General features: G+C 45.3%; 1 protein-coding gene across 2 annotated transcripts in view; it reads right to left on the bottom strand.

Moving 5' to 3' along the window:
- Positions 1 to 19,319: 19,319 nt before the first annotated feature.
- The window catches only part of VAV1 (vav guanine nucleotide exchange factor 1), a 48,507-nt gene continuing 41,550 nt past the window's right edge, over positions 19,320 to 26,276 (bottom strand). The window contains exons 23-27 of one of the 2 annotated variants that reach the window (XM_032308315.1): positions 25,366 to 25,482; positions 23,899 to 23,986; positions 22,616 to 22,730; positions 21,163 to 21,314; positions 19,320 to 19,632 (exon numbers count right to left, since the gene is read on the bottom strand). In XM_032308315.1, coding sequence (XP_032164206.1) covers positions 19,579 to 19,632; positions 21,163 to 21,314; positions 22,616 to 22,730; positions 23,899 to 23,986; positions 25,366 to 25,482 — 526 coding nt within the window. In that variant the 3' untranslated portion in view covers positions 19,320 to 19,578. The remainder of the gene's footprint in view (positions 19,633 to 21,162; positions 21,315 to 22,615; positions 22,731 to 23,898; positions 23,987 to 25,365; positions 25,483 to 26,276) is intronic. The other variant, XM_032308326.1, reaches the window with a different exon arrangement.

The raw sequence follows: 26,276 nt of genomic DNA, 5'->3' as shown, positions 1-26,276 counted from the left end.
CCTACTTGTGATCTCTGCTTGTCAAAGAAATAAATAAAACCTTTTTTAAAAAGTAAAAAGGATAGAAAAACAAAGCAAGCCTCTCTGTAGCACTTACCAAAAGTTGTGTTCAGGGTAACTTTCTGACGGGGAGATTGGGAAGGGACTATCCACGGAGTCCACAGCCATTCCCAACAGTGACTCTCCACCCAGTCCAGACATAATCCCCAGCTTTATGGAGTGAAGGGCATGGTGGTGAGGTCACAGGGTAGTTGCCTAAAGTGGGGCCGTCTGTGAGCCAGAGAATCTCTACTGGTTGTCAAAAGTGAGGGCTTCTGTGCATCCCTTAAGGGAAGATCAGAACAAGCCTTCCCACTTCCCGGTCAGAGCATACATTAGCCACCATGCAGGCTGGAACACATAGTCCCCAGGAAGGTCAACGCACAGGCTGGAGCCAGACGGAGAACCAGAGACAGAGTCTGTGTTGTCAGTGCTCCCACAAAGTGATATCGGAAGGATAGGATTCCTGGTCTAAGTAGGGCACTGACCAACAGAATCAATGCTGGCTGGGAACCTCAGACAAGATCCAGGGACTATTTCTGGTGGCAGCCACTAAGCCTTCAGCAGCTGGATCGTAGGATATCTTATGGGAAAGGCTAGATATGAAGTTGGCTGGGAATCATGACTCCTTGCCAACTAGAATGGAAATAATTCCCTATCTTCTTAAGCTTAAGGTGTACGATGGGTTGATTTAATACGTTTATCTATTGCAATCTGATGGTCACCAGAGCATAAGCTAATACCTCTATCATGTCACATAATTGTCAAATTTTGTTTCTGATGAGAACATTTAAGATCTAGCATCTTTGCAACTTCCAAGTATATATAATACAGTACTGTTAACTATGACCACCCTACTGTGCACTAGATCCCCAGAACTCCCTCCTCTCCTAACTGCAAGTGTGCACCCTTTGGCCAATATCTCCCCATTTCCCCCACACCCTTACTCCTGGTAGTGGCCATCCTATTCTGTTTCTACACATTCCCCTTTTTTTAGATTTCACATATAAATGACACCATGCAGCATTAGTTTTCTCTGTCAGACTTCCGTCACTTAATGCCCTCAAGGTCCACCCATATTATTACAAATGGCAGGATTTTCTTCTTTCTTGTAGCTAAATAATATTCCAGTGTGTATGTGTGTGTGCGTGTGTATGCATGTGTGTGTGTGACATGTTCTTTATCCACTCATCCATTGGTGGACACTTACATTGTTTCCATGTCCAGGCTGTTGTGAGCAACCCTGAAATGGACATGGAGGTGCAGATTATCTTTTTGATATCCAGGTTTGGTTTCATATGGCTGTATACCCTGAAGCAGGATCACTGGACCCTAGAGTGTTTGTCCAAGAGAAATAGAAGCGTACATCCATAGAAGGACTCACACACAAATGTCCGCAGCTGCCGAATGCTGGGCAGAGTTCAGACATTCAGGGACAGGTACTATGTCTCCATGATGAAGGCAAGACCTACTAGGACCTTCATGCTTCATGGTATGGATGAATCTCAAAGACTTTATGCTGAGGGAAAGAAGCCAGACATAAAGGACACACAAGAGTAAATACTAGAAGAATTCTGTATTAGGATTCTCCAGAGAGAATTCTCCAGAGAAACAACAGGAGAGGGATCCCAAGGAATTGGCTCTCCTGATTGTGGGAGCTGTCAAGTCCAAGATCTGTAGGTTAAGCCAGCAGGCTGGGGACCCAGGTAAGAGTTGATGCTGCCATCTTGAGTCCAAAGGTTGGAAACTCAAGAAACTCCAGATTTCTATGTTCCAGTCTGGAAGCAGAATTCCTTCTTCCTTCGGAAACCTCAGTTTTTGTTCATAAGGTCTGCAACATGATTCACATTATGGAGGGTTATTAGCTTCTCTTAAAGGTCACTGATGTCCATGTTAATTACGTCTTTAAAATACCTTCACAGAAGCATCTGGACTTGGGTTTGACTACACCAACTGATCACCAGCCTCCAGCCAAGCAGACATATAAAATTAACCATCACACAGTCCAACAACAGGAAATTCTGGAAAATACTGAAGGGAAGCAAGATGGCAGAAGAGTAGGGGACCTCTCTTCATCTGGTCCCCTAAATTTAGATAGATAACTATCAAATCATTCTGAGCGCCTATGCATTCATCCTGAGATGTAAGAAAAGAATTGCTAAAATTCTACAAATAAAAAAGTGACCACTTTTTGCAAGCTAGCAGGTGTGGAGACATGAATCTGAGGTGGTGGGAGGGAGCCTCCATAAAGCAGCTACCAGAAAGTGATATCGCCCCAGAGTACAAAACCAGAACCTTTAGAAATCTGCTCCAGTGAGAGACATCCCTACCTGAAAAGTGCTCGGGGGGTGAAACCAAGCAAAATCCTTGGTGGGACAGTGTGGTCCCTGGATTACCGGGGTCACAGAAAGAATGGAGATGCCTCAGCGGGCTGAGCTCCCAAGCATTGCAGTGTGAAATCAGTTAGGGTCAGTAAGCCTGATAGCGGGTTCTCAGCTCAGTTTGCCATAAACCACAGACCACAGCATGATGCGTGGTCGCTCTCTTGCAGGGCCCTGAAAAGGACAGGAGAGCAGCAGACCTCTGCCTTTCCCTAGGAGGGGCAGCACAGGAGCTCAAGTGACCAGGCAACCACTCACAGTGTGGGTGTAGTACAAAGGACAGGGACCCTCTGCCTTCCCCCAAGACGCTTGGTGCCAGCGCACCGCAGGAGAGTGGAGAGTTTGGTACACAAAAGTGAAGACTCTTGTGCCTGAGGCTTTGCTGAAGAGAAGGGATTGTGGGGCTTGAGATTGTGGTGCAGCCATTTTTGTTTTCATCCTCTAGAGAGGTGGAAAGCCTGCAGGGGGAAGACCCCTGGGAATTGGCACAGCAGACCCCACCCAGAAGACCCCTTGAAACAAGAGGGGAACGCCAAGTTTATAGAGCACACAGGACTGCAAACTCCAGGGCTCGGGTAAAAGAATATATAGAATTCGAGGGGTTTTTTTCTCATGATGTGTTTATCTTTCAGTTTAAAATTTTCCCTTTCTTTTTTTTTTTTTAAGATTTCATTTATTTATTTGACAGAGAGAGACACGGCGTGAGAGGGAACACAAGCAGGGGGAGTGGGAGAGGGAGAAGCAGGCTCCCCACTGAGCAGAGAGCCTGATGTAGGGCTCCATCCTGGGACTCTGACTCCCGGATCATGACCTGAGCTGAAGGAAGACACTCAATGACTGAGCCACCCAGCACGTTTCTTATTTTATCAACAATTTGTTTTTAAGTGTTTTTTTAACTTGCATTTTTTGCATTTACCTTTTATAGATATATTCTTCATTTTTGGCTTCCTTTCACTGTATTCAGTTTTATTTTTGTATGTATGTAAGTTTTGCTTTCTTTACAATGTTGGGATTTAGTGTCTTCTAACAAACAGACCAAAATGTACCTGGGACCAAGTGGATCACGATGTTTTGTCCACCTGGGAGTCTGGGAGATTACATTCTCCCCCTCCCTTTTAGTTTCTTTTTCTTTTCTTTGTTGGTTTCTGACCTCTTTAGATTTGTCTGTGGTGTGTTTTGCTTGAGTCGTGGCTGATATTTTTTATTTTTGCTCTCTTGTTCTCTCTCCTCTGGGGAAAATGACCAGGAGGAGGAGTTCACGACAAAAGAAAGGACCAGAGGTAATACTGTCCCCCACAGATCTAACTGACATGGGTGTAATTAAAATACTGGAGCTGCAACTGGGGATAACAATTCTACAGTCACTAGCTGGACTTGAAAAAAGACACGAAAGACACCTGAGAATCACTTAGTGCAGAAGTGAAATCTAATCAGACCAATAACAAAAAGGCTCTGAGTTCCAGCTTAAATTCAATGCTCTAACAGCTGGAGTAAATGAGGGAGAAAAAAGAGAACGTGATGCAGAAAATGACAAGTGGATGGAAAGGAAGGAAGCTGAGGAAAAGAGAGAAAAACAAGTATGGAGGCTTCAAGAAATCAATGCTGCCATAAAATGAAATAGTATTGGAATTATTGGAATCCCCAAGGAGAAGAGAGAGAGAGAGAAGGTATAGTTGAGGAAATAATAACTGAGGACTTTCCTCATCTGAGGAAGGAAAGAGGCCTTCAAGTCCAGGGGATAGAGAGGACCCCCCAAAGTCAATAAAAATAGATAAACACCCCAACATTTAATAGTAAAGCTGGTGAATTTCAGAGATAAAGAGAAAATCCTGAAAGCAGCCAGACACAAGAGGTTCTTAACCTAAAGGGGTGGGAACATTAGACTTAGAGAAGACCTATCCATAGAGATCTGGCAGTCCAGAAAGGGTTGGCATGATATATTCAGGGTAATAAATGAGAAGAACATGCAGCCAAGAATACTTGAACCAACAAGGCTGTCATTCAGAATGGAAGGAGAGAAAAAGAGCTTCCAGGACTAACAGAAACTGGAAGAATATGTGACCACTAAGCCATCCCTGTGAGAAATATTAAGGGGGGCCCTGTAAGGGAAGACAGAGCCCAAGAGTAACATAGACCAGAAAGAAACAGACACAATCTGCAGAAACAGGAATTTTACAAGCAATACAATAGCACTAAATTCATGTTTTTCAATAGTTACTCTGAATGTAAATGGGCTAAATGCCCCAATCAAAAGACACAGAGCATCAGGTTGGATTTTTTTAAAAAGGGGGGGGGGGGCGCCTGGGTGGCTCAGTGGGTTAAACCTCTGCCTTCAGCTCAGGTCATGATCTCAGGGTCCTGGGATGGAGCCCCACATCAGGCTCTCTGCTCAGCAGGGAGCCTGCTTCCTTTCCTCTCTCTCTCTCTGCCTGCCTCTCTGCCTACTTGTGATCTGTCTGTCAAATAAATAAATAAAATCTTAAAAAAAAAAAAAAAGCAAGACCCATCCATATGCTGTCTACAAGACACTCATTTTAGACCTAAAGACACCTCCATACTGAAAGTGAGAGAGTGGGAAACCATTTATCATGTTAATGGACTTCAAAAGAAAGCTAGGGTAGCAATCCTCATATCAGACAAATTAGATTTAAAACCAAGACTGCAGTAAGGGATGAAGAGGGACACTATATCACACTTAAAGGGTGTATCTAACAAGAAGATCTAACAATTATAAATATTTATGCGCCTAACTGGGAAGCAGCCAATTACATCAACCAATTAATAACCAAATTAAAGAAATATATTGACAATAATACCATGATAGTAGGGGACTTCAACACTCCACTCACAGCATGGACAGATCATCTAAGCAGAAGACCAATAAAGAAACAAGGGCTTTGAATGACACACTGGACCAGATGCACTTCACAGATATATACAGAACACTCCATCCTAAAGCAAAAGAACACACATTATTCTCGAGTGCACCTGGAGCATTCTCCAGAATAGATCATATACTGGGTCACAAATCAAGTCTCAACTGGTACCACAAGACTGAGAATGTTCCCTGCATATTTTCAGACCTCAATTCTTGGAAACTTGAACTCAATCACAAGAGGAAATTTGGAAGAAACTCAAACACTTGGAGGCTGAGGAGCATCCTGCTAAAGAATGAATGGGTCAACCAGGAAATTAAAGAAGAATTTTAAAAATTCATGCAAACTAATGAAAATGAAAACACAATTGTTCAAAACCTTTGGGTTAGAGCAAAGATGGTCCTAAGAGGGATGTACATAGTAATAAAAGTCTATCCCCAAAACTTAGAGAAGTCTCAAATACACAAGCTAAACCTACACCTAAAGGAGTTGGAGAAAGAACAGCAAATAAGGCCTAAATCAAGGAGGAGAAGAGAAATTATAAAGATTAGAGCAGAACTCAATGAAATAGAAGCCAGAAGAGCAGTAGAACAGATAAATGAAACTAGAATTTGGTTCTTTGAAAGAATTAATAAGATCAATAAACCTCTGGTCAGACTTACCCAAAAGAAAAGAGAAAGGATCCAAATTAATAAAATCATGAATGAAAAGGGAGAGATCAGGACTAATACCAAGGAAATAGAAACAATTGTTAAAAATTCTTATCAGCAAATATATACCAACAAATTATGCAATCTGGAAGAAATAGATGCATTCCAGGAAGCTTATAAACTGTGGGTGCATTCCAGGAAACTTATAAATGGAAACAGGAAGAAATAGACAATCTGAACAGACCAATAACCAGCAAGGAAATTGAAGCAATCATCAAAAATCTCCCAAAAAACAAGAGCCCAGTGCCAGACGGCTTCCCAGGGGAATTCTACCAACATTTAAAGAAGAATTAATTCCTATTCTCCTGAAACTGTTCCAAAGAAAAGAAATGGAAGGAAAACTTCCTAACTCATTTTATGAGGTCAGCATCACCTCGATCCCCAAACCAGACAAAGACCCCATTAAAAAGGAGAATTACAGATCAATATTGTTGATGAATACAGACACGAAAATTCTCACCAAAATACTAGCCAATAAGATCCAACAGTACATTAAAAGGATTATTCACCACGACCAAGTGAAATTTATCCCTGGGCTGCAAGGTTGGTTCAACATTCGCAAATCAATCAATATGATACAATACATTAATAAAAGAAAAAACAAGAACCATATGATCCTCTTGATAGGTGCTGAAAAAGCATTTGACAAAATACGGCATCCTTTCTTCATCAAACTCTTCACAGTGGAGGGATAGAGGGTGCATGCTTCAATATCATCGAAGCCATCTATGAAAAACCCACTGTGAATATCATTCTCAATGGGAAAAAACTGAGAGCTTTTCTGCTAAGGTCAGGAGCACAGCAGGGATGTCCATTATCACCACTGCTATTCAACATAGTACTAGAAGTCCTAGCCTCAGCAATCAGACAACAAAAAGAAATAAAAGGCATCCAAATTGTCAAAGAAGAAGTCAAACTCCCACACTTTACAGATAATGTGATACTTTATGTGGAAAACCCAAAAGACTCCACTCCAAAACTGCTAGAACTCATACAGGAATTCAGTAAAGTGTCAGGATATAAAATCAATGCATAGAAGTCAGTTACATTTCTATACACTAACAGCAAGACAGAAGAAAAAGAAATTAAGGAGTCGATCCCATTTACAATTGCACTCAAAACCACAAGATACCTAGGAATAAACCTAACCAAAGAGGCAAAGAATCTGTACTCAGAAAACTATAGAACACTCATGAAAGAAATTGAGGAAGACACGAAGAAATGGAAAACGTTCCATGCTCATGGATTGGAAGAACAAATATTGTTAAAATGTCTATGCTACCTAGACTGATCTACACATTTAATGCAATCCCTATCAAAATACCATCAACTTTTTTTCACAGAAATGGAACAAATAATCTTACAATTTGTATGGAACCGGAAAAGACCCCAAATAGCCAGAGGAATGTTGAAAAAGAAAGCCAAAGTTGGTGGCATCACAATTCCAAACTTCAAGCTCTATTACAAAGCTGTCATCATCAAGACAGTGTGGTACTGACACAAAAACAGACACATAGATCAATGTAACAGAAGAGAGAGCCCAGAAATGGACCCTCAACTCTATGGTCAACTAATCTTCCACAAAGCAGGAAAGACTGCCCAATGGAGAAAAAAAAAAAAAACCAAACAGTATTCATTATTTTTTCACCACACCCAGTGCTCCATGCAATTCGTGCCCTCTATAGTACCCACCACCTGGTAACCCAACCTCCCACCCCTCCGTCACTTCAAACCCCTCAGACTGTTTTTCAGAGTCCATAGTCTCTCATGGTTCACCTCCCCTTCCAATTTCCCCCAACTCCCTTCTCCTCTCTAACTCCCCATGTCCTCCATGCTATTTGTTATGCTCCACAAATAAGTGAAATCAAATGATAATTGACTCTCTCTGCTTGACTTATTTCATTCAGCATAATCTCTTCCAGTCATGTCCATGTTGCTACAAAAGTTGGGTATTCATCCTTTCTGATGGAGGCATAATACTCCATAGTGTATATGGACCACATTTTCCTTATCCATTCGTCCGTTGAAGGGCATCTTGGTTCTTTCCACAGTTTGGCAACTGTGGCTATTGCTGCTATAAACATTGGGGTACAGCTGGCCCTTCTTTTCACTACATCTGTATCTTTGGGGTAAATACCCAGTAGTGCAATGGCAGGGTCATAAGGAAGCTCTATTTTTAATTTATTGAGGAATCTCCACACTGTTCTCCAAAGAGGCTGCACCAACTTGCATTCCCACCAACAGTGTAAGAGGGTTCCCCTTTCTCCACATCCCCTCCAACACATGTTGTTTCCTCTCTTGTTAATTTTGGCCATTCTAACTTGTGTAAGGTGATATCTCAATGTGGTTTTAATTTGAATCTCCCTGAGGGCTAGTGATGATGAACATTTTTTCATGTATCTGATAGCCATTTGTATGTCTTCATTGGAGAAGTGTCTGTTCATATCTTCTGCCCATTTTTTGATATGATTGTCTGTTTTGTGTGTGTTGAGTTTGAGGAGTTCATTATAGATCCTGGATATCAACCTTTTGTCTGTACTGTCATTTGCAAATATCTCCTCCCATTCTGTAGGTTGCCTCTTTGTTTTCTTGACTGTTTCCTTTGCTGTGCAGAAGTTTTTGATTTTGATGAAGTCCCAAAAGTTTATTTTCACTTTTGTTTCCTTTGCCTTTGGAGACATATCTTGAAAGAAGTTGCTGTGGCTGATATCGAAGAGATTACTGCCTATGTTCTCCTCTAGGATTCTGATGGATTCCTGTCTCACGTTGAGGTCTTTTATCCATTCTGAGTTTATCTTTGTGTACAGTGTAAGAGAATGGTTGAGTTTCATTCTTCTACATATAGCTGTCCAGTTTTCCCAGCACCATTTATTGAAGAAACTGTCTTTTTTCCACTGTACATTTTTTCCTGTTTAGTCAAAGATTAATTGACCATAGAGTTGAGGGTCCATATCTGGGCTCTCTACTCTGTTCCACTGGTCTATATGTCCGTTTTTATGCCAGTACCATGCTGTCTTGGTGATCACAGCTTTGTAATAAAGCTTGAAATCAGGTAACGTGATGCCCCCAGTTTTATTTTTGTTTTTCAACATTTCCTTAGCGATTCGGGGTCTCTTCTGATTCCATACAAATTTTTGGATTATTTGCTCCAGCTCTTTGAAGAATACCGGTGGAATTTTGATCAGAATGGCATTAAAAGTATAGATTGCTCTAGGCAGTATAGACATTTTAACAATGTTTATTCTTCCGATCCAAAAGCATGGAATGGTCTTCCATCTTTTAGTGTCTTATTCAATTTCTTTCATGAGTGTTCTGTAGTTCCTTGAGTACAGATCCTTTACCTCTTTGGTTAGGTTTATTCCCAGGTATCTTATGGTTCTTGGTGCTAGTAAATGGAATCTTGGGGTCCTGGGATCGAGCCCCGCATCAGGCTCTCTGCTTAGCAAGGAGCCTGCTTCCCTCCCTCTCTCTGCCTGCCTCTCTGCCTATTTGTGATCTCTTTCTGTCAAATAAATAAATAAATAAATAAGTCTTTTTAAAATTTTAATTAATTTAAAAAAAAAAAAAACCTTGAAACTACTGGGGCGTCTGGGTGGCTCAGTTGGTTAGGGGTCTGCCTTCAGCTCAGGTCGTGATCCTGGAGTCCTGGTATCTAGTCCCACATCGGGCTCCCTGCTCAGCAGGCAGTCTGCTTCTCCTACTGACCTCTCTCCTCTCATGTTCTCTCTCTCTCTCAAATAAATAAATAAATATTTAAAAAAAAAACTTGAAACTATTTAAAAAAAGATAAAAGACCACAGAAAAGAAAGTTCTAGAAAATTCTAGTTGGTGGGTGGGAGGGGGGCAAATCCGTGGTTGCCTAGAGCCAGGAGTGGAGAGAGGAAGGGAAACAGGAGGCTCAAGGAAATTTGGGGAGATGATGGAAATGTTCTGTATCTTGCTTGCAGCAGAGGCTTTTAAAACTCATCAGATTTTACACTGTGAAAGGAAGCACTTTATTCTACATAAATCACCGCTTGATAGAGTTAAGACTGATTGCCGTATAAAAGGTACCCAGCATTCCACGAAATGATTTTGTTGTGTATCCATAGAAAGGAACCCTATTATTCTATGCTATATAAAGCGACAGAAGGACATGCGTCTTGAGTTTCTCCAGGGAAGTGAGGTCCCTTACATTTGGTTTCATATAGAGCCGATCCCATGTCACAGCGATGAATACATTTGGCCTATACAGCTGGAAAACAATCTAAATCTTACTTCCTTTAAAAAATCAACCATAAAACCACCAAACGGGCAAGTTTCTCTTTGAACTGATCAGAAACATTTCTTGGGAATCCCTCCTCCTCAACAACGAGAGCTTGGGTGCTCTGTTTGGAACCCTGGTGGCAACGCAGGATTGGCTTTTCCATCCCCCCTGGGCATGGGAGGATGGAAAATCGAATATCAGACCTGCTTGCTCACACGGACACCTGTGGGCCTGGTATCCCCCAAGGGGCAGAAGCAACAGCTGGAGGGCTGTTACCCATCCTGGACCTCGTTCGGATCCTGCCCTGTTTGGGCCTCGCCCAAAAGAGGATGTGGAAGGGCAGAAGCTTTGAGAGGGTCATAATGAGCCATTATATTTCTTCCCCAAATGCAGGGTCCCAGAGCCCAGGCAAACAGGGGACAGAATTTGAAGGAAGTGAATCTCCAAGAATGTCAGAATTGATGGCGTAAGGAAACTGGTGAAAAGGGTTGTTGTTGTTGTTGTTTCCCCCTCGCCGGACGCCAGTGATTCTGTACAGTTGCGTCTGTGCAAAGGTGCCTGTTGGACACCCTGGGAGTAGGTCTGCATCTTCCCAGGTGGGGGCACCTTTTTCTAATTTTCAGAAAGACTTCTGGCAGGCCATTGGGGGCTACCAAAGGAAGCTCTTGGAAGGGATTCTAATTTTTATGATTTAAAAAAAATTCTTGATCTCACCAAGCTCATTCTTCAGACTCAAAAGAGTGATGTTGAAAGAGAGAGAGAGAGAAACCTGACTTCATTGCCTGAAACTCCACTATTGGTCATTCCTTTGGATAAAAGCATTTCTCTAGGTATTTGCCCCCAAAATATAGATGTAGTTAAAGGAAGGGGACATGCACCCCAGCGTTCATAGCAGCAATGTCCACAATAGCCAAACTGTGGGAGGAGCTGGGGTGTCCTTCAACAGATGAATGCATAAAGAAGATGTGGTTCATATACAAAGGAATATTACGCAGCCATCAGAAAGGATGAATACCCATCTTTTGCATCGACGTGGATGAAACTGGAGGGGATTATGCTAAGTGGAACGAGTCAAGCGGAGAAAGACAATCATCATATGTTCTCATTGGTATGTGGGGCATAAAGAATAGCCCAGAGGACCGCAGGGGAAGGAGGGAAAACGGAACGGGAAGAAGTCAGAGAGGGAGACAAACCATGACTGAGAGACTCTGGACTCTGGGAAACAAATCGAAGGTTTCCAGAGTGGGGGAGGGGTTGGGGGCATGGGGTAACCCGGTGATGGGTGTTACGGAGGACATGTGGTGTGATGAGCACTGGGTGTTATACGCAACTACTGAATCGTTAGACACTACATCAAAAACTGACGGTGTACCGCATATCGGCTAGTTGAACATTAAAAAAAAAAAAAGAAGACGACGACGAAAGAAAAAAAAAAAAGCATTTCTCTTCCAGAAAATGCAAGGCTGACCGACTCAACGGGCTTCTGAGAGCCTTTGCGCCTGCCTGCTTCCTCTGCCCAAAATACATATTCCCTCCCACTTTCCATGATGCACTCTCTCCGTGAATTCCGGCCTCAGCACAGATGGGAGGGAGGCCTTGCCCTGGCCACCCAGCCAGGAACAACCCCCGCCCCCATCAAGACACTGGGGGGCGCTACTCAGCATTATTTCCCCCCACAGAGCTGACCTCCAAACTTAAACCGAGCCCACATCTTGGCTCAGCTTTTTTCTCCTCCCCCTTCCTGCTTTCGGAGGCCACTGTGGCCCGGGTGGAAGGGGGGAGATTCAGATCCCATAGGGCCCTGTGGGCCGTCCTAGAGACCCAGCCTGACGCCTGGCCTGTCTGATGTCTACCGGGGCTTTTCCCCGAGTGGATCAGGAATGGGGACCACTGTGGGGGCAAGGGGGTGATAATGCAAGGATTTGGGATCAGACACGCCAGGTGTATTCATACCGTGGAAATTGGCACGTGCTCTGCCAGCATCCACTGATTAAAGCCCCTGACTCCGTGCCCCCTCCCCCACCCCCATCTCCTGCAGCCTGAAGCTCAAACCCTTCAGGCTGACTTGCAGCCTGGTCTTCGGGGACCTCTGCGTGCTGAAGCCAAGTCAGCCACTAGAGGGCAGCACACACCCTCCGACGGGCACCTGAGGACACAGTGGGGTGTGGATCTTCGGTGACCTGGGACCCCAGCCTCCAACACCAGGGAAACTCGGCTTTCTGGGCCCCTGAGGAAAGGCCGACCTCGAGTAAAGAGTCCCCACGTAATATGGGACACTCCATGAAAATCTGCTGCAGGAAGAAACCCTGGGAAGTGAGAGATATGTTAATGTCCTTGACATGGGTGATGAAGTCACAGGTAGATATAGTGTCCCCGAAGTCATTGTGACATATATGTTCAACATGTACAGCTCTTTAGGTATTGATCATACCTCAACAAATCAGTTTTAAAGATTTTATTTATTTATTTGACAGAGACAGATCAGGAGGAGACAGAGAGACAGGCAGAGAGAGGGGGGAAGCAGGCTCCCCCCTGAGCTCCATCCCAGGACTCTGGGATCATGACCTGAGCTGAAGGCAGAGGCTTAACCCACTGAGACACCCAGCCACCCTCAACCAACTAGTTTTAAAAAGAAAAAAGGAAATCTGCCCCGTGCCTGACTTCACTGAACTTCCACCATTAGAGAGCTATTCCTTTAGATTAAACATTTCTCCTCCAGAAGATACAAGGTACTGACTCAACAGCTCAAGTGCAAGCCTCTGGAAGGGGTGACAGAAATGGGAAGGGCCTTCTGATCGCAGTAAAAGGCTCTGGCTAGAGCCCCCTCTACCCTCAATATGTTTCACCACCTTCTAACAGTATAAACATGAACTTATTCTCTCCAAGACCCCAGAACCCAACTCTGCTTCTCCTGCTTGCCCTGTCCCAGCCTGGAAGCTGGGAGTGCTTGTATCCAGGAAGACCCTGAGACTAAGACCTGCGTGGGACCTCTACATGGGTCCTTCCCTGTGGTTTCGGGTGAATGACTAAGGGTGTCATAGGGTTGTGTGATGATGCTAGTTGGCTGCAAAGTCAAAAGCACCAGGAGCCCTTTCTGGTGCCCAAACCTGGGCTCATAAAGTCAAGCTTGTGAACAAGCATACACACATACAAACACCCCAAACACACAGACACACACAGAGATACACACAGAGACACACACATGCACATGCAAACATACATATACACATATGCATGGACACACGCATGGACATACATGCAGACGTACAGAGACACAAGCACACACAGAGACACACATATGAGCATTCGTGCTCATACACACACTCACACAAACACATACATTGATACACAGACAGGCACACACAGACACACAGAGACACACACATGCACACACAAACATACATGTGTGCATATGCACACACATGGACATGCATGCAGGCACACCGAGACACATGAACACACGGAGAGACACATATGTGCACTCATGCACATACACACAAACATACAGAGATACACAGGCACACAGAGAGATACACGCGGACACACACATGCACACATAAACATACATATATGCATATGCACACACATGGACATACATGCGCACAGAGAGAGACACACATACGCACACTTGTGCACATACACACATTCCACACAAACACATACAGAGATACACAGACACACACACACACAGAGACACACAGTGATACACACACAGAAACATGAATGCACACACAAATGTATGCACAGACACACACATGGACATACATGCAGGCACAAAGAGACACGTGCACACACAGAGACACACATACGTGCACTTGTGCACATACACACACACACATACAGAGATACACAGACACACACAGACACACAGAGACACACATGCACACACAAACATACATATACGCATATGCACAGGCACACACGTACATACATGTACACACAGAGAGACACATACGCACACTCGTGCACATACACACACTACACAAACACATACAGAGATACACAGACAGGCACACACACAGACACACAGAGATACACACACAGACATACGCATGCACACACAGACATACACACATGTGCACGGAAACACACTCCCCCCCACACACTCCTTTCTCTGCTCTCTCCTGCTCTCTTTCCCCAGCGGGGACCCCGGTCTGCAGAGGGGGTTGGCGCACTACTGCTACCGGCCACCAGAGGGCAAGCTTGGCTTAAACTTGGGGCCATCTGCCGCGGCCATGTCCCGGGTTTGGTCTTCGCCTTCCAGAAAGGTTTCAGTCTCATTCAGGGGCTGCCTGTCTGCTGGTTGGAAGCCGGCCTCCACCAGCTTCCCCACGTGCGGAGGTCTTCATCCGAGCTGATGAGTTCCCAGCACGGGGCGTTCATGAGCGGGTGGATGTGAGGGTGTGTGTGTGACTGTCCACTTCCCGGACTACCTGCTGTGCGGGGAGGTAGCCTTGTAGGCGTCCTGGGTGTGTCCCTGTGCCTGGCGGAGTCGCCGGTATGGTCTCCGCGCCTGTGCGGACCAGCTTCGTTTGCGCACATGGGTGCCCACACGCGTGGGGTGGCCTGTGGAAAGACGGCGTTGGTGTTTCTGTATCTGTGTGTTTCTGCTCATTTCTCCGTCTGTTCTGGATGACTTTGCAGGAGGAGTGTTTGGGTCCCGGGTCTGTTGGTCTTTGGCAACACGGGGAGTGTTCCTATGTCTGTGTGTCTCCAGCGCTGCCTGCCTGCACTTGGGCAAATACTTCGTGTGCCATGTCCATCTGTGCGTCTACGTGCCAGGTTCTGCAAGTCTTGGGCCATTTGTGTGTATTTGGGGTCCGTACTTCTTCGTGACCATCTGTGTGCACATCTGTCCTGTTGTAGGGCATTTCTTTGTGACGGCCGTCGCATACACAGGATGTATGTGTTATGGGTTGAATCGCTTCCCCCCAGAATACACATGTTGAAAGTCCCCAGTGCCTCGGAATGCGATCTTATTTGGAAATAGGGTCTTGGTGGACAAAATGAATTAAACTGAGGTCACACTGGAAGTAGGGTGGGCCCTTCATCCAGGACGAAAGTCCTGACAAGAAAGAGACATGTGTACAGACACGCACACAGGGAGGACAGCATGTGAATGCTGGACTGTGGCACGGGCTGAGGAACCACCGGAAGCTCAGAGAAGCACCGGGAACAGATCCTTCTCTGGCATCTCCAGACTGAGCACAGCCTTGCCAGCCCCTCGATGTTGGGCTTCTGCTCCAGAATGGAGACAGTAAATGTCTGTTGTTGAAGCCACCAATCTGTGGTCCTTTGTTACCGCAGTACAAGCAAGCTAATACAGGGTGTGTGTGTGTGTGTGTGCGCGCGCGTGCACACGTACGCGTACATACACACACGCATGTGTGCATGCATTTCCAGGCAGCCAACACAATGGATGGCCAGCATCAGAGAACAAGTTAGGGCTCTGGGGGGCTGCTACATGCTCCTTGGACTCTGTGCCAGTGGAGGAGGTGAAAGCTGTGCCCTTGAACCCAACTCCCCAGCCAACAGCAGGCCTCTCCAGAGCTCACCTGGGGCCTTCATCATCTCCACCACACCAGCAAGAAGTGGCCCCCTCCAGAAGGTGTCTTCAGGATGCCAGTCACAGCCTCTCCCTTCCGGCCCCTCTGAGGGACACATAAGAAGGCAGGTCTTGCACCGGGTCTGACCTGGGCTCAGTCTGACAGTTACTCCAGCCCCCCTCTCTCCCGCCCTTTCTAAGAAAACGACACCCCTTGCAGTCCCCAGAACCCACAAAGTACACCCTCACTTCCACCTCCTCCTAAAAAAAAAAAAAAAAGTCCCTGCTTGTTTCTTAAATACTCTAGCTCATTGATCAGGTAGGTACCACCTGATGTTTCCTCCTCCAAGAAGCCCTCCCTGGTCATCTCAACCCAACCCTGGTTAGGTATGTCTCTTTCCCCATAGCCTCTTGCTTCCCTTAACCTGAAGCTCATCGCTGCAGGTCATGATCACCTAGTTGATTGGTTCACATGGCACGAGGCCGGTGGACGAGTTTGCAGGCTGCCGCACACCGGGCAGCTTGCACAACACTTACTATCTCACGGAGGCCAGAGGTCCAAGACCAAATGTCAGTTGGGTTGGTTCTTCCTGAGGTTGCTCTCCTTGGTTCACAGATAATCTGTGAATGTCCCCGTACTTGTAAGGACACCAGTCACATCAGATTAGCGCCACCCCCCCAACCTTATTTTAATTTAATCACCACTAGAAAGACTTGATCTCCAAATGCAGTCACATTCTGTGGTCCCGATTAGGACTTCAACCCATGAATTTGGAAGGGAGGCAGGTCAGCCCGTAACAGCTGATATTATCAAGTGCTTATCGCAAACACGAGTGAATGAATCAGCGCTGAACGATACCATGTTCTCTCCTGTTGACTCTGGCTTTGTTCCAAGTAGTCACAGCTCTCTCTGTTTGAGAATTAAACATTCCTGCCCTGTTGATGTTACTCTTAGCCATTCATCCTGCTTTAGGCACCGAAATGCAAGAGGAAGTGGTGTGCCATTCTCTGGAAGAAACTTGGAGAGTCACAGAGCTGTCCTGTCCTCTCTCCTTTGGTTCTGCCATGAGCCTGGCGTGTCTCAAACAGTGCGACTCCTGCAGTGTCTTCTCTTTCCAGAAACTTCTTCGGCACAGCTGAAGCTAATCCAGGAAGGAGTTTGTATGACCCTGAGATTGGAGAGAAGCAAGTGGCAGCAGCGAACTTAGCCTAAGGCGACTGATGACAGCTTGCACCCTAAAGACGCCCAAGTCTGGGGTGAGAGCCCAAGACATGGCTGGGGTCAAAGTTCAGCCGGGGGCTGGAGGACGGTGATGTCAGGACCTTTAAGAACAAGTCCATGACCTCCACCTCAGCAGCACCATTGAATTAGACAGCCGGGTAGCCTCCTTAGGCCTTCGGTAAATTCATGGCATGACTCCGGGGGGAGTCCTGGGGGAGGGCAGAGGTCCTCTTGTAATCTCTGACCTCTGTGACTCCAACACACCCCTCCAGCTTCAAAGATGGGAAATATGGGAGTCCAGGGTGTGCGCCTGGCCTGGTGTGTGCAGGTGCTGTCTGGGCCCTGGCGTCCTTGGGTTGAGGACAGAACCATGAGGTTCCCGCCAGCCACTAGAGCGATGGTTAAGAGGGTGACTTTGCACTTAATTCCCAGACAACTCTGCACCCTCGGGTGCGGAATTTCTCATCTTTCTCTAGTTCAGAGAGGTGATGTCACTTTCCCAGAACATTACATCTAATCTTACGGGAGCAAAGCTGACCTTAGGATCTTCCCGGAGCTGTGGCCATGATGCTCTTCCGCCCATGATGCTGGTTGTGAGATGGTGTTGGACAGTGTTACCATGGCACATGCTTGACATGGGGCTGCCTCTGCTATTAGTGTTTGTGGGGGGGCAGGTAATATTGAGAAATACTAACTCTTTTCCCCCAAAGTAACATATAGCCCATGGCCCTTCCCTAGACCTGGCTATCAACTTTCTGCCTCCAATGGGTTATTTCTACAACCTGCAGGAGAGTTACGGAAGGAACAGCTTTTTGGCTTTTGAACTTCAAAAACCTTTCAGAGATATTGCATATTGGCTTTTGAGCTGCAAAAATCTAAGCCCCAAAGAATTCCCAATAAAAATATGCCCATACTAGGTGCCAGGGGCTGAAGGGAGGAGACGAGCAGCTGTTGCTTAATGTGGACAGGGTGTCTGTTTTGCAAGATGAAAAATTCTGGAGACTTGTTGCACAACCAATATACGTCACACTACTTACTGGTCCATTCACGTGAAACTGGTGAGGATGGTGCGTCTTATGCTGTGTATATTGGGCCACATTTTTTAAAAAATTAAATCTATTAAGTAAAAAGAAAAAAATCTAGTCATGTATGTAGAAGAGAATTGATCAGAAAAAGGTTTCCTGGAGCCCTAGGGACCCTAGGATATAGCAAATTCTGCAAAGGCTCCCCACACCCTGCATAGGGCAACATCCATTGGGTAGGGATGGCTGCAAAGGGGTATGCATGCAGTTCCTCTGTACTTAGAGATAATGCAGCAGAACCTGTCAGTACCCCCAGGCACCCACTGACAATATGCAACAGGTCCACGGTTTCAGAAATGCCTGTGGTTCTCCAGCCACCAGATACAAGCAGTTCTCAAGTAATGACTGATGGAAGCTGGTGAACACGTACTGCAGCTCCCTTGGACTTCAACTGCAAGGAATGTTCTAGGTGGATTTCCAGGGGTTCCCAAGAATGAGCCCCTGTTGCCTGCAGTTGTCACCTGCTCATCAGTGCTCCCTTTACTGGCTCCTTCCTTTCCCCTTTTCCCCTCTCCCTCCCCTTCTGGCTACTTCTTGGAATCACCTTCCAGATTAATTTTGCACATTCAAATCCTTGTCTCAGGCTCTGCTTCTGGAGAAACCCAACCTAAGACAGTGACCATATAATTTATCACCCACCAGTACACTTTGGAGAATGAAAAGGATCATGATTAGTAACTACACCAGGGTTTAACAGCCAGGACTGTTGCAGGTAAACCAAGAGGTAGAGTTGTTCCACTCAGCATTTCAGGACAAACAGCCAGGTGTCTTGCATGTGCCAAGGATGTGGGAGACACAGAGGAACCAGAGGTGAAGTAGAAACCATGACGTCTCTGCAGGTGGCAGTGTGATAATGTGATAAGGTGGTACCACCAAGCACCAGCTATCCCCCCCATACCCCAATGCCAAGCCCTTGAGATTTAAACCTGATCTTGGGGGAAACTAAAGTGAAGTCTCTACCTCTTAGTAGAATTGGAGGGTAGCTAAGTTCTAGCAAAGAAAAAATATAGGAAAGCTACATGTTTGTGATCTGGAATCTGTGAGTGTAAAATTCTTTCCTGTCTTGTGGGGGTCCCATTTCCTTCTTGGGGTCTTATCTTAAATGGCAAAGCAAGATGATAAAGCTGGAAGGTGAGGATTGGGAAGGGGGCTGTCATCCGTGCCCCCATGTCCTTTCCAACCCTTTCCCATCCAGGTCTTCCTGGATGACAGCAGTCATTCCTTTCATCATTTTATTAAAAGCTGTTGCCTTGAGCTCCACCTTCTTGAGGGGCCCCAAGAGAAAACCAGTGTGTTATAAATTAACCATGGCATGGCATCATCCCAGGAGCAGCCCTGACAGCTGGACACGGGCCCTCCACAGTCCATCCTGGATTCTCGGGCCGCTGGGACCTGTCACAGCCCCCCTGGCCCTGCTGCCTGCTCATCCTGGGCTCAGAGCCTGGACTTTCTCATCTCTCCGCCAGTGTGCCAAAGTTCAGCAGTATTCAGAATAATCCTCCTCCACGTAGTTGGAGGGGAACCAGCCAACCTGGAAAGAGAAGAGGAAGTGGTCAGGGAAGCCTCTGCACATGCCCCACTGTTCCTCAACAGAAAGGTTCTCTCATACCTCAGGGCCTTTGCACCTGCCATCTTTGCACCTGCCACAACTTCTACCCCAGAAAGGACATCTCCCAGAGGTACACATGGCTGATACACCCGCCCATACCTTCCAGAATTCTCTATCACATGTCACCTTATTAGTGAGACCTTCCTGACCACCCTGTTTAAAATTGCACCCACCCCAACACTTCTTATCCCTGCTTTATTTTTCTCTGTAGCACTTGTCAGTATCTTATTGATTATATGTTACTTATTTATGGGCTTGTTGTCTACCCCCCAACCCCCATTACAACATGAGCTCCTCAAGGGCAAGGATTGATGTCTGTTTTATCCATTAGATACCCAAGAGTCTAGAAAAGTTCCTGGCACATGGGAGATGCTTAATAAATACTTCTTAAGAGGATGGATGGATGGATGGATGGATGGACGGACGGACGGATGGATGGACGAGTTCATTATAGCTGAGAATTCAGCTGTTGAGAAACAGTTGAGAAACCCAACTGTCTTCCACAGCACACTGAACTTACCCTCACAATTCTTAACAAAACTCTTCACCTAAGCAATTATCTGGACTGTTTTTTCACATACGTTTCTCCCAGTAGAATGTAAGCTCCTAACCAGTGTCCTTACCTTCATTCAGCAAATATTTTTGAGAAACCATTACAAGTGAGGCAGTATTCTAGAGACTAGGAACTCATTCATTGATAAAATAAAGACTCTCTGTCTTCATGAGATAAAAATAAGAACCAGGTAAAAAATTTTTTGAGGAACCATGTGGTCCCTCCTAACAGTCTAAATGCAGGCAGGCAAAAAAGCACAAAAGGCAAAGTGGTCATTTCCAGTTATATGTCTCTTCATGCATTCAATATTTATTGAGCAACTATTAATGTGCCAATCACTGTTGACATTGCTGTGAACAAGACAGACAAAAATCCCTCCCTTTGCATCCCCCCAACATGCTAATCACTCTCTCACCCCAGGGCCTTTGCACATGCTGGTGTCTCTGCCTAGAATACTTTCTTCCACCCTCTCTATGACCTTCTTGCCTGGTTAACTACTCACCCCTCAGTGATCACCTTAGTTTCTCAGAAGTCCTCCTGTCGTGCTCCTACCCTTCCCCATGATTCCCCATCTCAACCCCGACCACTTAGTATTGTACCTGCTTTGTTACATGTTTATCATCTTCATTAGATTCTGAGTTTCACGAGGACAGTGACTGTACCACACTCATTTTTGAATCCTCTGCACCCAGGAAATGCCCAACACATAGTAGGTGCTCAGTAAATAAATACAAGTTATGGAAATGAATGAAATCTCTATCTCCTTTCCTCTCCTCTGAGCAGGGAAGACCTATGGGGCCACTCCCCACCTGCTCTATTCCATAATTCCAGGCTATAGGACAAATAGACAGGTCATTCCATGCCCTTTCCCCAGGCTGCCAAGCTTTGCTCCAACTTACCCGGCCATAGACCTCCCCTCGCCACCAGCCTTGTTGTCCCTTCTTGTTAAGGATCTTGATGATGTCACCCTCCTTGAGGGATAGCTCTGATCGGTCCCGAGCACAGAAGTCATAGCGTGCTTTGGCTGTCCCAAAATACTTGGTGCTCCCTGCTGTGTAGGGGAGAGCAGAGGTGGGTAAAAGGCCTGGAGCAGACATCTGCCCACCACCTGGGGACAGCTGGAGGAAGGCAATGCTCTCAGGAGAGTAACACCAGGACAAAGGGTCCCTCAATACTTCTTCATGAAGAGTACTGGGTGCCCTGTGATCTGAGGGAACACAACTGTACTTCCGCATCATCCTTCTAGCCCAACCAGTATCCAGGTTTAGAAAATAATGCCATTTGTGAATTTTTATAAATGGTTTCTATATATTTATAGTGAAAGGAATAAAGGGATGATATGAAGAAATTCATTCAAGGTGATTAATGTTAATTATCCTGAAGAGGACCAAAGGTCAAAAAAGAAAGGGAATAAAAGAAAGATATGTAAGGGGGAAAGACACAGATAACTTTTTATAGTCAAATATTAAACAATATTGTAGAATGGAAAAATAATTTATAGTATTTCTCCAAGTATGCTAAGGTCCATAAATACACCAGAGCATATAAGTAATGTGCGGACAGACACACATTTACCCCATTGGGTGATGAGGATTCTCTGATGAGGGATGGAGTCCTAATGTTATGCTGGTGTTGCTTTTTCAAAAATTTAATGTTTTAATAATAATTAATTTTTAAATCTCTGTTTAAAAATTTTTTTGGATATATGAGAATCCAGAAACTATACCACCCATGTGACTTTTCTGAAAAATATACTTCAGGATGCACCCTAGCAAAATGACATTTGAATCAGGAAAAGGAATTTTAAAAATTAAAGGAAAATAGGGAAAACAAGAAATATAGATGGAGTCTGAATAATCCTTGATACTATATTTGAGAAGTTAAATGCAGTTGTTAAGAAATAATTCTTAAAACATGTCATATTTATTTTAATTCATAGAAAACTGTATCCAATATCCCAGATAATGTCCATGAAACTATGGGGGAGAGATGCAATGGAGAAGAGAAGAGTGCACTAAAGGTCTTGCCTTTTTGTGAGAGAATGTTATAGATACTAATTAATCCTTGATATTGATATAAAAATACAGGCTTAAAAGGTGCAGGTGAGGACCCTTCTGGTACCTAGTGTCCTCATCTTCCCCAATACAAAAGTAACCTCTGTCCCACCTCCCACCCAAGCAAATGAACATGGAAACCACTCAAGAGCAAAGGGACAGACTAGTATGAGAAGAAGCTCCCACTGTTTACCAGACATGACCTCTGTATGCCCACTGGAATGTCCATGGCATCCCCAAACTTGCCCTCTACAGTAAGAAGGAGCTGGGGCACAGGCCCCCAGCCTGAGACCTCTACCTGGTGGTCTGCTGATGGCTCTCTTTTCAGGCTCCTTGAAGGGGAACTGCAGGGTGGTATCCAGTGACTTGAAGCAGTCCTTTAGGGAATTCTGCTGATAAAACTCCACCAGCTCCTGGAAGGACAGAGGGACCGATGCTTTCTCTTCTGGCACCCCTGGTAAGTGACTCCTTAACTACTCCCCATGATGGGAAGTTTATTCCCCTCCTGGGCAATCAGGACCATTCTCAGGGGAGGAGATCACTTAATAAACAGATCACTTCATAATAAATTTACCAAATAATCAACTTGCTTGATAACCAGCTCACCAAAATCAGCCCCTACTGTAGGTGTCAAGAGACTTATTTTTACAATTAATTATTCTAATATTAAGAAATTCTGTTTCCTGAGTACCTGCTATGTGCTGGTCAGTGTACAATCACACATCATCAAAATCTCCTAATAATCATGAAAGATGAATACATTCATGATTCTCCCATTTTATACACGGAGAAACCAAGTCCCAGAGAAAGACAAATTACTTGGCCAGGGTTTCACATCTGGAAATGGACAGATCCGGAATTCAGTGCCCTGGGAGGGGGGGCAGTAGAGCATCGCAGCTAAGACAAAACAAAATGTCTCATGGTTTAGAGTTTTGACTCCACAAATGCCAGTATCATGAAAGACAAAAAGAGAAAGCAAGAGAGAGAGAGAGAGAGAGAGATTTTAAAAGACTGGCAAAGTGCTACAAATGAAAAGAAACTAAGAAGATAAAAACTAAATGCAATGTGTGATTCTTGATTATATTCTGAATGACAAAAGAGCTATAAAAGGGATACTTGGGACAATCAAGAGTTTGGAAAATAGACTGTATAATACATAAGAATTTTGCCTCAATGCTCAACTTTCTGAGTGTAATAATGATACTGTAGTGAGGTACAAGAATGTCTTGGCTCTCCAGATATTCATGCTAGAGTATTTTTGGGTGAAGGGTGTAGATGCTTGCAACTTATTCTTATATAGGGCTAAATAAATGTGCAGGGGGTAGGGATTGACAGGGCACAAAAGAGGCAGAATAATAACTATTAGTTAAGTGAAGGATTCACAGATGTTCATTTCACTGTTCTAATAACTTTTTGGAAATTTTTCAGACATAAAAAAAATGAGGGGAAGATTTTTCAGAATCAAGTTTGGAGGACAAAAAAGATTGTGCAATAAATGGGGTCCCGAGACGGAGCTTCAGGGAGGGCTAGATTCTCCTCCTAGATTCTAGGACACCGAGGTTGGGGTAGATTGGCCCTTACCGTAAGACCCCGGAAAGCCTTCTTCTCTGTAATCCTGTACAGTCCTTCCGCTGTCATGATTTTAATATGCTTGACCTCAACGTTATACCTGGAAGCAGTGAGAGAGAGGAACAGGGGGTCACAGGGCCCTGAGGCTGGGGACTCAAGCTCATCCCATGCCCAGGTTCAGCGCCCCCCAGGCTACACAGCCCCAACTATGGAAGAAACAATCTTGACAACTTCAAGGAGGGAACAACCACTGAAACCCAAAGACTGAAGAAAATGCCTCCTGCTTCCCCAGCAGGATCCCTTCCCTGGGAGGAGTCTTCATTTCTTCCCCTGTCTATACGAATCTCCTTCCCTGACTCACAGGGTTGTTGAGAAGTCACAAAGATCTTGCAAAGAAAGCCATGGTCTAGAATAGAGAGGATGAGATCTGTGCTTCCCCCAAGTCGGAGGACCTAGAATCTGCAGGATGGGAACAGAGACTCATTTCCACCAACATGCCGGGCCACAGACTAGTGAAGACATGGAAGCGATATTTACTTCTGTCAACGGAAAACTAGATAACCATCCCCCCCCCCAAAAAAATATCTGACCACAGAAAACTAGAAATGATGAGAGGAAAAAAAATGCTGAGCTCTCAAAAAAGTAAAGGGAAATCGCCAGAGGCCAAAAATGAGGTTGAAATTAAAACTGAGCTTGCTGAGTGAACTGCTACCCTATGGGGTTTGCTGATCTTGCTAACTAAGTAGCTTATGTTTTGATGATCCCATAGAAACATGGGATGAGGTACTGGGTCCAGGGGGATGGAGGTTAGCACTGAGACCCACCCACACCCCATAAGCCTGGACCAGCGAATACTACATCTTCTAGAAAAACCACCTGATGCCTGGGGGACCATAAGAAAGCTTGTCTGTCTCAGGCCCCAAATGGAAATGTCGCCCTTGAAATTCAGAACCTCACGCCGGCCCTCGTGTAGGTTTGGGGTTTGAACTTAAACTACCTGCACAGTCCGGGAAACTAAGGAATTAGCCTAAAATGTTTAACCTGGAAAAAAAAAAAACTAACCTGTTGGTGATCAACAGAAACAAATTCAAAATCTCTGGAGACCCAAGCAGCACAAGATTCCCACTGGGAAATCCCCACTGGACATCACAAGACAAAATTACAAAACCAACCAGGGAACGAGTCACCATGAGTGAGACGCTGCACACCACAGACAGGCATGGGCAAAGGGGTCGGCTAGCACTGGTCCACCTAGCAATTCTGCCTCTTGCTCGAATGTGCTAAACGCCTTTTGAAGCCTGTCTGGGAGGCACAGCTCTTTCTCGTGGGCTGTCAGTCAAGGAAAAGGAGTAAGATGGATGCGATCACCCAGGACACTGGGGCTCAGTAACAGATGGTTGTCAAAACTGTACATTTCCTTCCTGCCAGGCTCCTGCAGCACCCGGGTCATAGGGGGTCAGGGAAGGAGGAGTTAGTTACTTAATGCTGATGGCGAATTCTGCTGTGTCCTTCACCCTCTGCCGCACCAAGAACGTCCCATCCGACCGGTTGGTGAGAATACTTTCTGCCCCTGCGCGCTCCATGGGGCCGGCGTACCTGTGGACATATATACCAAGGAGAGAGGTCCACACTGCCCCCATGCCTGTGATTTTTTAAGTTGGTGACAGTCCCAGAGCAGGCTGCTCCAAAATGGGCCAATTTAGCATGAAGACCGTTTTGAGTTAAAAAGCAATAAAAACCCCGGATGCCTAGGTGGCCCCGTCAGTGAAGGCTCTGCCTTCGGCTCAGGTCATGATTCCAGGGTCCTGGGATTGAGTCCCATATTGGGCTCCTTGCTCAGAGGGAAGCCTGGTTCTCCCTCTGCCTGCTGCTCCCCCTGCTGGTGCTCTCTCTCTCTCTCTCTTTCTCTCTTTGTATCTGACAAATAAAAAAATATAATCTAAAAAAATTAAAAAGCAATCAAAACCCAGCAGATTCAGGAAAAACTCTACCTCCCCAACAAATAACTAAAAAGAATTCAGACAGAGGACCCACTCTGGGAGGAGAGCCACTGTCGCCCCAGATACCTACGTGAGGCTACGAAGAAGGTGTGGCCGACAGAGAGGAACTTAGCAAGGCCCGTTCGATCAAATCCTCTGTGTCCCACGGCTCCCCAGTGGCCCAGCAAACATTTGTGTACCAGACATTTAATCTTCTTCATCTTCCTGTGATGTCCATTCCCTCCCTTTGACGTCCCACACCCTTGCCCCCTTCTCCTTAGTTCGGAATGACATGTATGTCTCCTTTTGCCTGACTGTCTTTGGGTTTCGATGTCTGTGTGGATTCCCTGTACCTACAAAATTAAATTTGATTTTTCTCCTATTCATCTGTCTCATGTCAATTTGATTCTT

The sequence above is a fragment of the Mustela erminea genome, chromosome 1, assembly GCF_009829155.1.
Source record: "Mustela erminea isolate mMusErm1 chromosome 1, mMusErm1.Pri, whole genome shotgun sequence".
Classification (NCBI taxonomy): domain Eukaryota; kingdom Metazoa; phylum Chordata; class Mammalia; order Carnivora; family Mustelidae; genus Mustela; species Mustela erminea.
This window is presented reverse-complemented; position numbering and strand designations above follow the sequence as displayed.